The sequence below is a fragment of the Corvus kubaryi genome, unplaced genomic scaffold (assembly GCF_017639235.1).
Source record: "Corvus kubaryi isolate FWS band 111438036 unplaced genomic scaffold, C.kubaryi_AGA036_p1.0 37334, whole genome shotgun sequence".
Lineage (NCBI taxonomy): Eukaryota > Metazoa > Chordata > Aves > Passeriformes > Corvidae > Corvus > Corvus kubaryi.
Window position 1 is genome coordinate 19012419 of NW_024581108.1, and position 20192 is coordinate 19032610.

The 20192-nt window shown below is 42.2% G+C and overlaps 1 protein-coding gene across 1 annotated transcript in view; it reads right to left on the reverse strand.

Annotated features, from left to right (window-relative positions):
* The window catches only part of AGBL4 (AGBL carboxypeptidase 4), a 585664-nt gene that overhangs the window by 81552 nt on the left and 483920 nt on the right, over window positions 1-20192 (reverse strand). The window contains 2 exon segments of the mRNA XM_042030660.1: window positions 340-502; window positions 14250-14402. Of these exon segments, the coding sequence (XP_041886594.1) occupies window positions 340-502; window positions 14250-14402 (316 nt within the window).

The following is a 20192-nucleotide window of genomic DNA, read 5'->3' on the forward strand; positions in this document are numbered from 1 at the left end:
AAATGCAGGGCTAATGAGGGAATAAGGAGAGAAATGAAGAAAGAAATGGAAGACTGTGGAATGGAATGGATCACAGACTCTCCAGGACTAGCTTCTATAACAAGTGTGTGAGACAATCTCGTACAAGAGGGAAATGGCTTATTTGATCTAATGTCTTTCTCTTCTTGAATTTCCACAGTATGGAGAATCAATATGAGGGAAATTAAAGCATCAGGAACAGACTCACATTTCCACTTGTGTGTGTTTCTATCTTAGCAAACTCTTATGGAGACAGAAGTATTTACCTTAAGTGCCTGGTTCACGTGTGCTGCAAGAGGAGGATGGATTTCAAAAGGATACAGGCTTCCTCGGTGTAGGGCACGGCAGAAGCAGTTCCACCCAAAATGTAGCTGTAGAATGAGACCTCCAGAGTGTAGCAGGAGGATGTGTCATTCAAGAGCCCGCCAAGAAAGCGCCGGCCTGTCCCAGCTTTCACAGCATCCCTGTTGAATGACGTGCTGGACTGCAGGAGCAAGAACACAGGGACACGAGGAGAGTTCAGGAGGGGAGCAAGAGAAGGAGTCTCTTCACAGAGAAAGCAGCTTCACCCACATTGCCAAATCTCATTTACACTGTGTGAGACTGCACTGTTTCTTGATCATGGCCTGGAGGGAAGCACAGCTCTGGCACACAGGCTATAAATGATGCCTTGCAGACTTTCACAGAATTCATCTTGGTTCACCACTAATATCAGCTTTTCTTCTTCCCTCTGGGATAACACAAAGCAAGGCTGTCATATGCACGAGTTGAAAGCGAGCCTTCCAGATCCCCCATGCTCAGAAGTTAAGCTGTGCCATTACTTGGATATTGGATTCCTTCGTCTCCACTGCATTCCCCTGTATCATAACCATTCCCCCACCCTTCACCTGGACTCTTAATCAAAGCAGAAATACAGCAGCATTTATGTTTTGGTGGAACTTTTTCACCTAAGACATTTGACTGGTTCTTAAATTAGGTCACAGAAATTTCCACTTCACTAACTTAAATGTTAACGGGGTGCTGCTCTCTGGGTGGAAAAATCTACCTCACTATTCTACAGCATTAGCAGCACACTATAAAAGGCAGTATTTTGTGCTATTACTGAGGATCTGGCTTTAAGAACCCTACAGCTTTATAACTATTCATTTGAGGGGTGGAGGTGAGGACTCCAAGTATTTCCATAAATGAGTTTTAGCTCTCCTTTGAAGGCATGACATCCGGAGACTAAAGGGCAGTTCATCTTCAGGTTTATTGAAGTCTCAGAGCTTGTTCCTACCAACTAGACAGAAAAATGGATTCTGATTTCATTTTGACTTTCAGAGTCTATTCAGAAACCTCATAACCATTAGACTAAGCCAATCTGGGCTCAGCACAAGCTAGTGACAACCACAAAAAAATGATCCAGCTCGGATCTGTTGCATAAAAGGTCATAGTATCTCCTGCTGTAAGAATTTCATGTTGCCAGTGAAACACAAAGGACTGTTAACACAGCTCATTGTTCAGTCATTGTGCCCATGGTGAATTCTTTGAGCTGTCCAGTGTCCTCCTATGGAGCCTTAGGGCTGCTACCTTTCCTTGCTAACACAATGTGAGAATTTATGAAGTCCACCTCCTACCAAAACTGGGGAAAATGAAACTTCCTTTGCATTTAAGAAATGAGATGCAATGTTTCAAAATGTAAAACTTCTCTAGACTGAGAAAATCAGACTAATACTGAAATGAGCAACAATTCTTGATGAATAGTGTATACCAGAAGATATAAAGAGTAGAAATACCTGTGGGTTTATTAACATTCTGAATGTCTTGAAGTGTCTCTCATGTTGTAAAAGTAAGATTTTCCAGGTTAATTAGAAAAAAAATGGAATTGGGTTTCTTATTAGCATTATATATAGGTGTTTCCAAATACAACTTCTTGTCTTTTTGGTAACATAATATTTAGTTTCATGGTAATTTGTACACACAATGCATTCTGCTATGTAGATATCATATAATTTCTGCCAAATTGCATGGCAGAAGCCTGCAGGATATTCTGAACGCCTATGGGACAGGGAAATAAAGCACTCATAAGGAATGTTGGGGAAATCAACTGCTAACGTGATATATGGGATAAATACTTAGAGGGAATGTTCTCTGGCTTCCTGCAAAAGAAAACTTCAAAAGACTACTGAGATCCTGAAACTGAGGATAGCTTTGTCCTCAGTTAAATTTCAGAAACAGAGAGGAAGATGATCATGCTCTGGGGATTGCTTCCTGAGCCAAGCGAACGTCGGCTTCGGTGCACGGTGCGTCATGTTCGAACAAATGCCTGTGGTGGAACTTTTAATGCATGAGAGCATCCGCTGCTGATGGAAACAAAGGAACAAGAAAACAAATGGTTCAGGACGGGATATTGGGGTTTGTGTGCAGAAGCATCACTCACAAAGGGACTAAGCTAATTCTGAGGCTGTATTTGGGACAAGGAAAACAAGGAAAATGTGGGAGGAGGTGACTCAGGGAAGACATTAGGGATAGGAGTACTTCAGTGAGTAGGAGACTCACTGACATGGAACATTTGTGAAGATTATGGAGTCTTATCAACTGTGCTTATAAACAAATTAGACAAGTATCTGCTGAGTATAGCTCGTGTCTTTGGGATACACTTTGCACAAGAAATCCTTTTCCTATTTCCCATTATTTTAATCAGGCTAGAAGAAAGTTATGAGCAGAATTCCTAATAGATAATTCTTGAGATAAATCTTACATAATATTTTCATCACAGTTCTTGGCACGGTAAAGGAAGACCATGCCAACAAAATTTGCTGATGACACACTGTGGAATGAATCATCATTATGGAGGAGGTTCTGAATATCATACAAATAAAAAAGCAGTGGGATGACTTTGAGGGCCAGAGTGATTGTAGTCAGATGAAACTCAGCCACACCAGTGCCAGGTCATGCACTGAAGCATAATAAAAAAAAAATTCTGCTATAGGCTAAAGCCTTGTCAGCTGGAAATATATGAAGAGAGAGTCTGATGTGTTACTTTGCTGAAGTGTATTTTTGCTTTCTAGCAGAAGTTGAATCTTGTTATTGGCAAAATTATGCTTGCTGTATTTTGAAAGTGAAGCGTAAGTAGTTTAAATATTACTGACGGTTTTATAAATGGTAAAAAAATAAAAATAAGAAAACCCAAAACAAAGCAAAATCAAAATTTAGAACTTTCCAGAGTTTGAATTTTTATAATTCTGTTTTGTGGGGCTTAGGGCTTTGGGTTTTGTTTTTGTAGGGATGGGTGGTTTCCTTTTTTTGTGTGTGTTTGTGGATGTTTGTTTAATAGAAGTTTCAGTTTCAGCTGTACAAAATTACTTGAAATGGCAATGGCATTAATAAAATCCTATGTTCATTTCTTTGCCAAGTGGTACTGCATTTCCAGGAATAAAAAGCCAAACCTTCATTTAGGTGCACAAATGTAGATTTTGAAGGTTACCATTGTCCTCATTCTGAAAAAAAAATCTGATGACATAGGCCAACTTGGTGTCTTGAGTAAAAGCTATAATCTCTCATTTCACTCAGGACAGTTGGGGTAGAAAATGACAAATACAAGTTTTGAAACAGCAGCTTGGGCCTGGCTCTCGAGCAAATGTTATAAACCAAAATGTGATTTGATATTTTAGAGGAGAAAAAAGAAAATTACAGGTTAAAGAATTTAGGTAATGACAAGAAAGAGCAGCAGGTACATGCTGAGTCTAACCTTCTGCTCCTGTTTTAGGTCAAGATAAATGGTGTGGGAAAAAAACCACAATAGGCAAAACTTTGACTCCTCACCACAGCTGATCTTGGAGTTTCGCCCATGCACATTTATTTAATCAAACCCTAATCCGGGGAAAAAAGGGATGGGGGTGGCAAGAGGGGGGAAAGAACACAGGAAAAGTTGTCTGCAAATGAGTCTCTTGCTTTTCTGGGAGAATCTATTTCCCTAAACCCCTTGCAGAGCTGAACTGAAGTCATCATTAAACAAATGCACTGAGCAGGCACAGCAGGAGAACAGCTAAACAAATATTTATTTCTCCAAGGCTGAAACGCATGGGAGTGTTAGCAACAGCAGCAGCGAGAAGTACAGTCTGGAGGGTGGGGGGAACACCAAAGACTTTGAAGTTCTTAAATAGTGATATTTGTATAAAATCAACAGTAATGCATTATTAAAACACACAGATACATTAAAGCTCACAGAAGGACTTTGCTTCCCAGCTGGTGTGAGAAAACTCAGTGACCAAATACCTATCCACAGAATCAGAAGCTGCCAAGAAATCCAGTGTTAAAAGAGCAGAGAAGGAAGGGCGAAGGATTCCCTTACTTTCTGGTGGGAAGAAACTCACCAGAAAAACAGGTATCAAATACCTCTGGGATCCTCAAGGTGTGCTGACCCTCTCTCTACACCTCAGGCATTAGCGGCAGCCTCCCCAGGCCTCCCTACCAGATTTCGTTCCTCCTCCCCGTGCTGTGCTGAATGTGAAATTGTGTGACCAGTTTCCCCACTGGCAAGAGGGGTACCCTGAACAGCCAGACAGTACAGAGACATTTGTGAACCAACTGGTCCTTATTCAGACACTGCAGAAGACAAAGATGTGTGGAAGGAAATAAGAAAGAAAGAAAAAAAATCATATGTAAATTCTTTCTCAAGTGGTTTCAAAGCAGAAAAAAATCTTGGCCCTTGGTCAGACCTCTCAAAGTGCCTGTTCCTTGGCTGGTAAGGACACTCTATCCCACAGTGTCTCTCCTCAGTGAATTCAGCCCCCTGGTAGCCAGTTTGTGAGCTCAACAGCTTGGGCAGCTCCCACAGGGCTGAGGGATACTCTTGGCTTCTCAGCACTGCTCCATCTTCCCTCTAACAACGACTGGAATGAATGCCTTGGGCAGTCCATGTTCACAAATTCAGCAGGGTGCTGACTGCCTCTGAGTGCCTCTATCAGTCACAAGAGCGGCTCCAAAGGGTGAAGAGGGAGAACAGCACATTTCTCACACATCTAAAACTGAATTTGCCCCTGTCCACCCTTTGTAGACCTGATGGGCTTGGAATCTGAGAGGTGCAGCATGGTGGGACCTCCTCCTCAGTGTGTGTGACCACAGAGGGGACTTGTCTTGCTTCAGCATCAGAAAACCACAGGTTGCACAAAAGGAAAAACTGGAGGTAAGCCCCAGTAAAACTGGATCCACTTTTGAGTAGAAGAAGGGATGATAAAAAGGAATGAACGATCAAGCAGGCTGTGTCCAGCCAGTGATGGATGGGAGCTTCATTCTACCTTTCACTGACAGCAGGACAAAGGGACTTTCTCATCCAGAACTTGCCGGGGAATGAATCTTTGTCATCTTCTGAAATTGCTCAACACATGAAGAAACAAAGGAGCAAGGTATGATCACAGTGCAAGTCAGGCCTTGCCAGGCTCCTAACGTGGGATCCAGGGTATGCACTGCACATCATTTCTGACCAACCCTAAGGTGTTCCTCCAACCCAGCAAGAAAAGAAAATAAAAAAAGTACAAAGCACTCAGAAAAATGCCAACCACTCAGAAATCTGGTCCCAGGCTTTGACAGAATGCAGAAGATGAATTTCTGGCATAGCAAGGTCCAGGGAGGTTCCCGAAATCCAAGAGATAGATTTTACCAGCTGTTCACATCTCCTGCAACACAACTGATTATGGATGTGCCTGTGGAAGAAAGTAGCAAACTGCATACATCTTCAAAAATCTGAGCTCTAGTGTGCACAGGAATTTTTCCCAGAAGATCATTTCTCCTCACACACAAAGTATCTGCATGAAACTCAGAATAAAGAGATCTTCCTTAAAGTTGTTGATATATGCAGATGATATAGGTCCAGGAAGTGTTCTACAAAAGGATGTAGCATGTACAACCGCATGCTCAAGAATCAGAGAATGATGTTAGAAATCTTTCTTGGAGAAAAGCAGAGACAAAACCACCAAGAGGATTCATAATTAGAGAATGGTTTCATATCACAACACATAATTAGAAATATGCTGGGTCACCCTATGCCATTTCCATAGCTGTGTTTCACAACTGAGCCTAACTACTCCTAAAAAACCCCACTCCAAACCCAGAAAAACTGCCCACATTTTGCTCATTCATTGGTTAAGAAATGAACAGTTTACCTACTGGGGTAAGCTGGGATTATGCATACAAGTTGTTTCATGTTCTTCACTGATTAACAGCAGCAATGGCCAAGTGCAATCAGGACTCATTTATAACCTCACCAGAGCTGTCTGCTGCTGCTGCCCTCATAGACGAAAAGGTTTTTTCCAAAGCAGGTCTGACCTCTAAGAGCCCTCAACTCAGTGCCCCAGTGTGGCAAAAAAAGTGGTAATAAAAAAGTTAGTGCTCTAGAAAAAAGGAATGGCACACTTGTCATCAAGGAAGAATAGACGTGCCACTGGGAAATGAACTGGAGCCCAGACAGTGCCAAATCCATCCCAGAGAGCAGTTTTACAGTATCAGCCATAACTCACCCACTCTCATTTTCTAGAACACTTTATTGAAGGCTGCAAAAGTTAGAGAGAGAGCACAGAAATGCACTGGCTTTGGAATCTTTGCCATGGAAGGTTGCAAATAGCAATATTACAAACCGTGGCTCTTCTGTTTGCCCCTCCACAGGGAGCTTTAAACAGGTGCAACTGGCAGCTTGCTTTCCTCATGTGAGTAGAGCTGATTCCTGCCATGATGCGTCCAGCTGCTTTGACCCTGCCATTCTTGCAGCTGGTAGCCCACCAAACTCTTTTACAAGCAAAACTTACCTCCTTACTTCTCTGGAAGCACTGAGCAAACTTCTTACTTCAAAGGCCAACTTAACTCTCTCATCACACCCACCTCTCACCAGCTCCATTAAGTCTACTAATAGACTGGAAAGTAGATGTGTTAGTGTGGTTTGGGGTGGTTTTTTGGGGTTTTTGTTGGTTTTTTTTTGTGATAGACTATCATCAGCTCCATGCCAACTGGGTCTGGAGACTTGGAAATTACGGCATTTGGGAGGCTGCTACCAGGCAGGCTTCGTCCAATTTATTTGACAAGCCACAGTCAGCATAAATCCCCAAAGCAGACAGCTGATCTGAAGGAGGTAGCAGGCAAAGAGGAAGGATTCTGGGAGCAGAGGTGTGATGAAATGGGAACAGAGCTCAAAATTACTCCACGATTCATCTCACCTTGCAGCTTAGCCGTGTTTCTGATGCACAGGAAGAAAACTTGTTTCATCTCAAAATCAATTGTGACTACTGAAGTCTGGGAAGAGGAGGTTTAGAAAAGTTCAGGATCATTTCAAAGAGGAATTCCATTGTTTGAAGCTTTTCCAGATCCCTTGGGAACAGGCAGATTGGACTGATATTCCTGTGAACAGGGCTCACTCACTCTCAGAGAAGGCTCTGCAGTTGACAGCATTTTGTTTCATAATTTCTGTGCCTGGTAGGAAACACTGAGATGGGCAGCAAAATTTGGGTTTAGCTGGGGAACATTCTCTGATACCGAGTTTGTTTTGCAGAAATCTGAGGAGAGGCATGCAGAGGAGATCTGGAACAGTTTGACCTGCTCCCAGAATGTGAGAATGCCTAAAACTGAAACTTGAAGGCCAAATAGCCTCAAGTCCTAAGAGATTTTTAACCATTCTACTCCCTCTTTTTGCCTTCTTCCTCCTGCTCAGTGGAAAGCAGAGAGCAACCACCCTTTCTTAGAAGTAGCATCACTGTTGTAGGAGTAACATGAACACAACCTGCCTAGCACCACATTCTCAGGCTTTAAAGTGCAATTCTCCTCAGAGAAATAACAGTTTAAAGGTACATTGTCACCACACACACATTTGCTCCCTGAGGGGCTTCATTTTCCCTCTAATGTGCAGTGAAGGAACACCAGATCTTTCCCCCTCCCAAGTGTCTTTCAGTCATGCCTGCTTAAGTTTCCTGATAAAAACACATATTTGCATGGTCATTAGCAGAGAGGTTGGAAGGAGAGAGCTTTATAAGCTCTCAGTTTATGCCTCAAGACCAAAAGTACCAAATTAGTTCTCTTTTTTTAAGAAATTCCACAGCTAGAAAAGTAACTGGCTTTCATGCTTCAGGGTTTCAGCTGTTCACCTGCGAGAAGTACAATAGCTGCACTTTTTACTGCTCATTACTATCCATGCCCTGCTCTACAGCTCCAGGACTGATGGAGGTGTCTGCACCTTGCACCAGTTACACTGGCAGCACCAGTGCAGAGATTTGTCCCCACATTTCACATTCCCCAGAACCCTTCCCCACGTGCACCAAAACTGATTGTGCTCCTGGCTCCCACCTCCCCGGGTGCTACAGCTCTGAAGTTGTTTATTGAGCTCACTGGCTTTAGCACAGCAGCTAAAACGACTGGAATCCAAATCAAACCAGCAGCTCTTCTGAGAGAGCTCCTTAAACAACACCTGCAGCCAAACAAAGCAGGGTGGCATTGCCTGAGACCTTCAGAGAGCCAGACAAGGGTTTCCCCACAGAGCTGGGTAGCCCATCACAGCCTACTTGGAAAAAACAAGAGGAGGAGGCAGATTCTACCCCATCCTGAAAGCAAACCTAAGTCAGAGTTCTTTGCTACTGGATCTGCCATTCTGGGCACACACACGAAGAGTGTGCTGTATCCCAAAACATCCTTCCTCAGGTCTTCTCAGCTCCTCCCTTAGTGAGTCTGCATCACCCCATCACCAGAAGTTTGCTTAACTGCAAGTGACAATGTCACCCACTCAAACATTATCCTGTCACCCATTAACCAGAGTTAGCCTGGAACTTATCTCCCTTTTAAGAGCCAACCCAAGCTGTGACCAGTGATATACACAAAGAGGGGATCTGAAAGTGCTTCAGGTTAATAAGGAAGAAAAGGTCTGCTCTTCCCCCAATTTTTTTTTTGCTAATAGCAGCCTCTGCTTCTCAGAGCACATCCTCCCCCAAAGATGCCAATGGTGGCGTTTCCTAGTCTAAGCCCTATAGAATAATCACACTGTTTAGAAAATAACTCAGGTCCCTGGAGTTCTCACTTTCTCCATTTGTCAGTAGAAAACGAGACGTTTCCTCAAAATATACAATAAAATAGCCTCCAGCAATAGCCTGCAATGCTTCTCTTTACAATACTTTCATGAGCGTGAGCACAGTCTCCTGGGAGTGCTTTCATAATCATTTATACAAATGACAGAAAACTAGGACAATGAGAAGCAAAAAGGAAAATACAGCCATCATGCACCCAGTTGCTTTGAATAGTCTGCAGAAAAAAGTGCTTTGCTCTGTGGCAAAGAGAAGTTCTTCTCACTTGGAGGCCTAAATCAGGGGATCAAAACCTTCCTAAGGAGGGACAGATTGCTGCTCCCAGAGCAACCCAATGCTTCCCATTGCTCACATTCCTTCTTGGCTCCCTCACTGCTCCAGGACCGTTCTCTGATCCAGACCTGTATTCTACATATGTTAAAATATCATGTGGTTAAAAAGGTAATACCCAAAAAGATATCCTTCCAGGGGGACGGGTGTCCAGTTCTTAACCAGCTTCCTGCCCTTCCTTCCCAGCACAGTTTGTCCCAGCTGAGGGAATTTGTGGTGCTCTGCAGGAGAGGAAGCTTGCAGGAGAATCTACAGCAGCTCCTTTCATTGCTGCTGCTCTGGGAGGCTGTTGACATTAGGTAAGAGTAATGATGGTCTTTGAAAATACACCATAAAATTGCTATGAAAACTTGTTTCTTCTGTGTACATTCTAAATTTCTGCCTGCGTGGGGATGGAGAAGGTACTGTCAACTCCTATATGCACAAACAACAAGGCAAGAAGGTACTGAAAGGAAATCCATTTGTTCCAACACTTCCCCCGTCTCCTTTTTCTTTTCTTTGCAATACAAATTCAATCCTCAGTATACAACGAGGGGTGAACTGGTGCAGCACAACATAATGGAACAATTTCATTTCACTGAGACTCTCCAAAAGGCAGAGTTCTTGTGAGACCAAAGCCTGTAACCCTCAGAAGGACAGACTTTACAGTCTGTTCCCTGTGCCACCAGAAACACATTTCCTGTCTTGGCTCACCCAGCCTCCAGAATAAACAAACAAACAAATAAATAAATAAATAAATTTATGGAGCAACACGTCCAAGAGGCAGCAAGCAGAAATGCATCCCAGAGGGGTGCTAAAGCATATAATAGCTATATTTGTCTTCCTGGATATGCCTTGGTACAAGACTACAAAAAGGGAGGCAGGATCATTTGTTGTGCTCAGGTTTTAAGAGATTTCTGAGTAGATCTGTTAAGCTTGCATGATGTTAACAAAACCTACCTGAACACAGCAGCTTTTGCCTTTCTGGGACAAGAGTCTTTTTTCACCAAAACAGCAGAGACGCACTTAGGAAGTGGTGACGCCAGTGAGTATGATTTTACTTCAGGATAAATTGCAGGCAACTTTCTTACTGCTTCCTCTTCCCTGTCCAGCCATGTGCAACACAAGCTGGTTTTTTGTTATTTCAGAACAGATTACTGGGATTTGATCCTTCAATGTTCATATTACTGCCTCAGGCACTTGCACCACAACTGCCTTCAGAGGGAGGTATTCAGCCAGGGTAAATCATAACAGCCCAGAGTGGCTGCCATAGGTAGATGGGAGGAGGTTTGCTGGAACAAACACGTCTTCCCTAAGAAAGCTTGGGTGGGGGGTAGCTGTGAAAATGAGAACAGCAGACCTGGAGATTGTGGATCAAAGAAAGGCAGCAGAAAATAGAAAGAGATTAAAATATTTTTCTTCATTGCTCTGTGTTTGATATCTGAACAAAAAACAAACCACCGAACGAAAAACCACCACAAAAAGTGCTAGTGCAAATCATTCCATATCTGCATCTTCTCGTATTGCTGAGACAATGATAGTCTCTAAAGCATGTTTTAGGTCACAGCATTATGGCACTGGGGTTAACAACATGCTTCCCTAAAGGAAACTGGGTGGATTGTTGTCTAGAAACTTCATTCTTGAGTGTGAGCATGATATAAAACGGGGAACTGATGACAAAGAAATAAGTCTGTCACTTAGGACATCCAAGTTTTATTCTCCAATTTCTTCAAGCAAATAACTTCTCACCCACTTTCTATGTCTTTTTCAGCATGATTGGAAGCTCTTGGGGTTGTGGACTTTCTCAGCAGTTACCCAATGCCCAACATAATGGGACCCCAAGCTGGTATCAGGGCCTTTGGCTAACCCTGGCACACAAAGGTCAAACAGTGTTTCTAAGGAAGCTTCTCTGCTGGGAGGTCGAATACAAGAAAATGACATGAGAATTCAAATGTATCCCAAGTGCCACCAGTTCAGAGTCCAAAGGAAAGAAAAAACCAAACTGACCAGATCAGGCCAAGTGCCTCTGGCTGATCTTTAACTGCAAAGGAAAGCAATCTTTGCAAAGTGATAAAGCCACCCAAGATCGGCTGCAGTTGTTTCCTTTAAATGAACCAGAGAGAACAGATGGTCTCCTCTCATACTGTCACAAAGGTCAAAATTAGCCACCCCTAAGACTAGCAGGTTCTTGAAATGCTCAAATGCTTGTGTCTGGTCCTTATGATTAATCCACTCTGCCAAACAAGAAAGGTCAAATGAAGAACATCCCTACAAAAACTGCAACTACTCCAAGCCGTGGCTGATGTGTAATGCACTCAGACATGGTGTCAACAGCTGCTCCTAAAACCCAGTGAGTCAGCTTTTCAAAAGAGCTTGTCAGCTTTCACTGCTAGAGCTTTCATATGGATTATATTTACTCCCCAGTGTTTAAAAATATCCTTCTTAAACATTGAAAATATAAAATGCTTTCCTTATAGATTTTGTCCCTTTTGCCCAGGCAGCTGCCTAAGAATGTCTCATGTATTTATGTGTGAGCAAAACACCCTAGCTCTTCTTTCACTTTCCTCTTCACATGTTGACAGCTAAGCCAAAGGCAGGCCTGTGTTCCTGAAGTCATGTAAAAATGAGGAATTTCTGGTCCCTTTCACAACTTATGCCTGCGAACCACAGTCAGCCTTCCAGAGAGCTGTGGGTCAAGTGTTTTTCCTAACAGATAGGGCACAGAGACACTGAGTGACTCTCCTTTGGTCCTACAACAGGCGTGTGGGTACAAATCCCCTATCCATCCCCTACTCTAATCACCAATCTCCCCTGGATGCTGTCATTTAAATAAAAAGGCCTATTGGAAATGACAGGTGAAGAAAGCAGCCCAGGCATGAAATGCACTCTGAAGTATATTAATAGAAGGTTGCCAGACAAAACGGCACAAGGCATTTGATCGCATCATCTTAGGCTTGTTGTTCATGCTCTTTTGCATCTGGCTGCGTGATTCCTGCCAGATTCTCGGCTGGAGGAGCAGACTAGGATTTGCCTGCTTTCCCTAACCCGTGCCGGGCTCAGCTGCAATCATGCAGAGCACTGAAAGAAATCCCTTTGAGTTGGGATTCATTCCGAACATGTAAAACCCAAATGACTGCTTCTCCAAAGTGAATCCCATTTCACAGCAAGTAGGTTATTAGTGTGGAACTCCATACAAGTAGCCTGCATTCAAAATCCCTCTGCATTATTAATAGAAGATGAGCTTTTGACATCAAAGGAGAACCATTATGTATGCTAAACGGTGGCAAAAATTGTACCCGCACTTCAAATCTTTTCAGTGCTTTGTCCCTTGTAAATCAATCAAGGTTGACAGATGCTTTAAGGAGAGTAATCTTTTCAATGATACTGTCAATGGATAACATAATGGAACATTGTCTCTGTGCTGTGTGAAGACATGGAGCTAGTCAATTATGGACAACACTTCATGCAGCCGCCAGTTTTCACTTGAAGTGCTGCTGTTGAAGTATTATAATCCCAACAAATGGCCGCAGCAGCATACAATGTAAATGAGACCTCCTGAAGCTTTGGAAAATTAATTAGTAACAACAGTGGTCCATTCCCACACTTTCAAACACCAGCCTGGTAATGTTAATGATGCACTTCCCCCCTTCCCTTTGAGTGGGCAATAGGGCATATTTACATACACTATTTTAAGTCTTCAGCACATTTTTCCCCCCGATTTTGGATTCCCTTCCTCTCTTCACCTGATATTTCCAACCAGTCACATAACACACATGGTTGGAGCTGGAAACAAGAAAACAGACCTTCCTATTTGGGGACATGTAGTCACTTCACACCTGTCAGACACTTCGTGGCTGTCCCTTTTCCAACACTTTCATCTGCACAGCTGCCCTAGGAAGAAGGGCCTGGACAGATAGCAGGGGAAGAGCTTCCAGCCTCAAGAGACCAACAAGATGTCAGGGGGAAGCTGAATGTACCCAGTGCCAGTAGCACCTAGGTGGAACTCTGGGCTAGACAGTCAAAAGGGAGATGTGCTGTTTATTTAGCTATTGGCTTCTATTTCCTCCATCATCTTCTCAAAGATTTTCCCTTCGTCAACCAAGGCTTGTGCTAACAGGAATTCCTAATCTCCCACAGTAGCAGAGAGAAATCCCACGCTTGAGCACAGAATCTCTCAACTCCTATCAACTGCAGGTTTTCATTGCTGTGATCTGTGAATGCCCCTTATCTGTAATGTGCTTTTGAAACAACCAGGTGCAGACCAGAAACTCAATCACTGAGGTCTCCTTGGGTAAGAACAGGCTGCTCCTGGAACCCAGCTTCCTCTTTCCCAAGCTCCAAGTTGTAAGTATTGGACAGCTGTAAATCTTCTTGCAGAACAGTTTTCTATGGTAATACCAAAAAATTTCAAAAGCATACATTCCCTTCGCCACAACTTCCAACACAGGTTATCTAACCTTTCTAACCTTTTCTTGAAAGCTAATTAATTTTGTTTCTATTTGCTAGCATATTATTATTTAGAGTGTACAAGTAAAAACTTTGACAAATTAATATAAACAATGGAACAATAAAGTGGATCCAGTTGTTCAAAAGACAAAAGATCTGAGAAAAACAGGGTGTTTCAGTAATTCAGAACCAAAGGCTAACATACAGAAGACAAAGAACCTGTTTGTGTTGATGTATCCAAGAACATGAATAAGATCACAACTTACCACTGCTGGATAACGTAAGTATAAGAGGGAAGATGGTAGCTAATAACAAAATTTTTAAGTAGCCTTTTATTCATACTGAAATAAAATTCACTCAATCGAATGAAGCCAGAGATTTATCATAAAGGAAAAAAAAAGGAAAACTAGGAAAAAATTAATTAAGAAACACATGACTTACATAAGAGAAGTCTTCAGCATTCTGGCAGAGTAGCTTGGGAAAAATAGCCTGTCGCTGAAATCTTTCCTCGTCTTCAAAGATGTTCCCATACATGAAGCCATTCATCATGGTGGAGTGGGCATGGATGTCAATATAGAACTCCAGGTTAATCTTCTGTAGAGGGAAAACAACGACAACAAAACATTCAGCATGAGATAAATCATAACTGAGTTATGCAGGTGAAGCCTGCCATAAATCCAATCCTGCCATTCTTGAACCCATCCATGGTGCCAGCATCAGGGAGCCACGCTAAAGATCTCACTGTGATGCAGCCAACCATCCCTGCCTCCCTGTGGGGGCATGTGAAATACAACAAAGGACCATGACAGATGTTTCTTTAGCTTTTTTTGAGAATATTGGAACATTTTACACAGGACACTGTGAAAAACAGAGCCACAACGTTACCGTTCACTGTGAACAGTATCACAGGGCTTACTGACAGTGATAAAAATATGCACCTTCCACTTCTAGAGCACGATTATTTGGGCAAAGTTTTGCCATCACTGCACAGTTCTGCATTGAATTACGCAGATGTTCCCTTCTGCCAGGTGAAACGGGCTCAAAATTGTGTAAAAAAGACACCAGTATTTCCTGTGCAGTTTATTTCTGTGTATAAGGAGAAATACTGCAAATGTTTTGTCTTCCTCTGCTTTCTAGCATAACTCAACAGAACAACTCTCCCAAGCAAGTGCCTGGAAGGCCTCTCTGCTTGTAGCTCCCTACAGGATTCTGCACCAACTCCTGCTTTAAAAGAAGACAGCAGGACCCCATAGCAGAGAAGTGCCTGCTCTCCCATACCCTTCCCATGGCATAAGTGGGAAAGAGGGAATGTTCACCTGGATCACTGCATACAGCACCATCAGCAGCAGTGGGTGGCACTGCCCAGCACTAAAGAGTGATACCAGAGCAGATGCCACTGGATTACCCAGTTTCCCCAAATCCTTACAACTTCCAGACCTGAACAAATGACGTGACAAGCCCGCCCCTGTCACCTGGCCAGCATGGGGCCATTGGAGCCATCCTGGTGCCCAGAGCTCAGATGTCCCTGCCTCAACAGAGGGATGGGGAAGAGCTCTGTTGGCAGCATGATGCTGATGATGCTTATCCCTGTACTGAAATACAACATGAAGCTCTGCAACCACAAGCCTCTCCTACACACAAAGCTTGCTTGGGCTGGTGGAGCATACTGAGCTATGGGACAGTCCAGTGGAAGGCAGGCTGGATTATGCAGCTCATGTGACAGCAGTGTCAGCTCTTCTAAAGAATCTCTGATGAAGGGAGAACATCATTTGGCATGTGACACTAATATAATACAGATTTACCTTCCCCTGCCAGAAAACCAATGTATAATACACAGCCACTGTTTAGTTTAATTAAACAGCCTAGAGAGAGTAATAATGTACCTTATTAAGCCTCTGCTATGTTAAAATGTTAGCTAATGCAATATCAATATCTGACCACGCTTCATAGGGAAGGGAACATTTGATTGTGTTTGACTCTAATACAATAAATTGTTTTCTTCTGCCAAAACATTCTGCTGTGCTATGGAGGACCAGCCCTACAATAAAGCACACATCTGCTATTTGGAGATACAGCACTGAGGAGAAAGATTAGCATTGACAGCATGAAACACCACACAGGATTTTCTTCCTCTCCAAGTAAACAGAAATTAAAACCAAGATTAAGTAATACTATTTTCATGAGATAATTTCCCCATCACAAACAGAATTTGATGAGATCAGATGCACACTGGCATATCACCATAAAACAGAACATGTTGTAGAGTCTCAAAACAGTGATTTGATGAAGTGAGCAGATAATCTAGTTAAACTGGGTATTTGTAAAGCATGAATGTCCTTCACACAGAAGTCAGTGACCTAAGTCATACTTATTTTAGAACAACCAGACAGAATTCTTTATAGGAGCATAGTTACCAACATAAAGTAATTGAGAAGCACAGGGAGATATATAACAATAGACTAGAATAATTTGTGACTTAACACAAATAAAATTGCTGGTGTAAACTGCAGGATTTGTGGTGTGTCATAGTGTACTTTATAGTTTTCAAGCTGTTTCCAGAAGAAGGTGGCCACAAACAGAGATGCAGAGGCACAGATTACTAAGATAATTTTCCATAGGCTATCCAGCAAGAAATTCACCTGCAGAACATGAGTGACCTGAGCCTCAGCTTCGTATTCAATTATCAAGTTATCCAGTCTAACACAGCGTCCCTGGAGTATTTTCTAAGCTCTCCTAGGATCCTCACTCAAAAAAAATGTTGGTAGAAGTGTCACAGAGAATATTAGAAAGTCTCCTGGTGCGCTGAAATTTCTTTGAAGATATTTTTTTTGTTCATCAAAACTATTTTCAAATAATCTGGTTGCAATGGTTATCTGTGAGGGAAGAGTGTCCTTCACAGATGTCACATTCACCTGAAGATTAAGCTTCCAGATCTCTTATTTGGCAGCCATGACATTAAACAGGTAACTCATCACTCAAACAAGTGTTCAAAAACATTTTTCCAGTCATTCATTTCAAGGTATTTAAAAAGTAATTTCTTACGTTAGCCCTCAATAATTATTTGACTGGGTTTTTTTCTGGTCTTTGTTCTTTATCCTCCCACTGAACATATAAAAATCTCTATTTCACATATTCCTGTGCACTAAATTCAGTCCAAACTTGCAACTGTCCATCCCATTCAGCATGTTTTTTAACATTGCTGGTTAGTTGTACTACTTCCAGACACGGCTGTGAGCCGAACAGCATTTCAGTATTTCACATTTCTCTTCCTCACATTCATTACTTTATCAAAGGGAAACACGTTGAGCATTCTCCATTACAGAACAAAATAATTCAGTGCATTGTTGATATAATGCATGAGTTCCTAATGGAAAAAGTCCCTTTATTCCCAGACACAAAGCTATTTTGGCCTTAAAATGGACAATAACAGCCCAGTCTCTGTGACATTAAAGGGTTGCCACCTCGTGCCTCAAGTAGTAGACAACTTGTTTGCACACAAGCTTCACAAGAATTATGCTATGCTCCTGAACAATAATGGTTGGTATTTCTTCTCCCTCTTTAGAGTCATACATATTCATAGGTGCTTTACATGTAGGAACTGTTTCCCCCACTGCCACACAACAAATTTAAGCAAGGAATAAAGTTTTATATTTCAGTTGAGGTTCTCTGGAAGATTTTGACATAATTACTGATCTCCAGCAATTCAGGCAGGATCACAGAATTAACATGTTATAAAATATATAATGTCACCTACTGATGGCAATTTCAGCAAAGTCAGCAGAGAGGTCACCTTCTGAAATTGTTGCTCTTGGAGGTAGGAGAACTTTAGTGGGAGAATGAAGTAAATAAATGTATGTTTGCATTTACATGAGCACATGCAAACACACTTAACCCACTGCTATCTGCTGCCATACCCCAGGGGTATCTGCCAGTATCTACACAGCACAACCCACCCCCATTAGGGCTTCTCTTGCTGCAGCACCTGCGAGTGAGAGTGGGAATAAATTCAGAGGTGATTCAAAGCCTCATAGTCACAATTGCTTCAGCCTTTATGCAGAAAATAATGAAAAACTAGGCTCAAATATCTCTGGGTGCCACAGCTGCCTTCTGAGAGACTTACCAGTTACATCCTACAATATGATATTAAACTCATCATCTTCTGCTTTAGAGGTGGAATGCAAAACGATTCAGATGCCTTATAAAAGTCATCATGCAATTTAATTCTCTCAAGTGTCTTTTCTTTGTGCTTACAAGCAATGGCAGAGTTTTCCTCTCTCACAGCGTTTCTTAAGTAAAGCTGTAATTACCTGGATGACCCGGGTTACAGAGTTCCAGAAAACAAAGGCAGATTTGGTCATTCTCTTCTCTGTGTCTCAAAACAGAAATCACTTACTAGACTGACACAGGCAATGACTGAACCCCACTTCTTTGGAAAACAACATTCTCTTCCTTGAAAAGAGTGGTTTTTATCTCTTCTTGCCACTTACCATATAAACCCAGTATAAATAAACAGGCAAACGATTTTCTGTTCTAAAGTTCATTTGAATCCCTATCTTTGTGACACTCACTTTCCACTGCTCGACTGAGTCAGTCTAAGTTTCTGTCAGCTTGAGAAATGTATATATAATTTAGGGGGTGGAGAAAATGAAAGAAATCATGAATTAAGAAAAAGGAACTCCCATTGTCAAGAGAGGAGATAGTTAAAGTAGTACAGAAGGTAGTTCATGATGCCACATAAAGTTTGGAGAAAATATATTCTCACCTGCCTTCATTTTCATTTCCTTCACTGAATGCCTTTGGAAGGTCAGTAATTAAAGAGTAAAAGGAAAGAACTATGTTAATAGCTAGTGCTGGTATGACCAAACTTAGATTTTGAACAGTGCAATTATGATTCTTAAGAAAACAGAGGTTTAATAAATAAATAAATAGAAGTCAATAAACGCCCTAATAAAAGCATAAATGTGCATTGAGCCCAGAACATGAGCCACTAGAGAGACAAGTGATGCAGGAAGAAGCCAGCTCTGTCCACCAGCTGTCACTTCAATATGGATTTTATTAATTCTTGGGCATAGCAATTGGTTTAGAGAGAGGCGCATCCAAAAGCCTTCCCCACTCCAATGTTTCATATAGGGGATGGGGTAAACTCCTTGCAATGTTTTATACCAGCTGCTAAAACCAGGGCTTGTCATTTGTTGCAAGGAAGGGAACAGCCTCCAGGCACACTGTGTGCTCTTGCTACTAAACCACTGTTTGCAGCAAATGGACATTCAACAGCTCTCTCAGCAGAAGGAGTTTGCCCCTTTTCGTTTGGAAGACATTCAGAAATTCCCAGAAGAATGGCTCTTTGATGCTTCCCCAGGTATCTCTCAGAAGAAAAATTCCTCAAAAGGATCTCCCAAAAGAGAATTCTGCACAGGTCTCCAAGACATCCCTTTTGACATACACACATCATTACCTCAGGATGAGTTATTTTGGCCATGCTTACAGTGGTGGCACCAGAAAACACAGGAGCACAATGTGCTCCTATGGAAAATAAAGGAAAACCTACCATTCAGCATCACATGGCCAGCAGTCTGCATTCAGCTACAAAGCACCACTCCTTCCCCTTTCAGCCCGACTGAATTCTGCCCAGTGCCTTGAATCGCTCTTTGGGCATGTGGGGCACTTGTCTCCTCTGACTGTCCGAGGGAACGTGAGGTGGAATTCAAACTGGATATAGCACGTATTTTCAAACTTCCCTTGAAATGCCTGGATTTGGATGCCTGGTAAGATGAATTTTACCCAAACTACTTTTTTTACCTCTACCCTCTCCCCATATTTCCCCTGCCACCCCAAAAAAGCATTAAATACTTCCACATTTTCCTCTGCCATCCTTTATAACCTCTGACAAGTTAGTCCTACAGAATCATCCTGGGTTTTTCAGACAATGCAAGCCACACCTTAATAGAGGCACTATTTCAGATTTATACCACTCCCCTTTTGTAACCATAGGGACAACATCTTTCTCCTTCCATTCATCATCTCACAGACCACCTGCTCATTCACCTTTGTAAACACCATGGCAACAACAGCAATTATTTACACAAGAAATTAATAGTAGGAAAAGGCATTACTATTTTTAAAAACCTTAAGAAAGAAAGGTTTCCTCATCTTGCTTCCAGAGAAAGGAACATGCCAGTTTAGAACCACTCCTGCTCTCACTGATATGAAGCCAATTTTGCTTTTTCTGTGGACACCTTTACAGTCTGACAATGTCTTTTAAGTGTCCCTGCAGAAGCAAATTGCAAACTCTGATGTGCCACTAACTCTGCATGACCTTCCAGCAATTCTTCCTAACACTCCAAGCATTTTTCTCAGAACATTTCAATGATATTGCATGAGCTG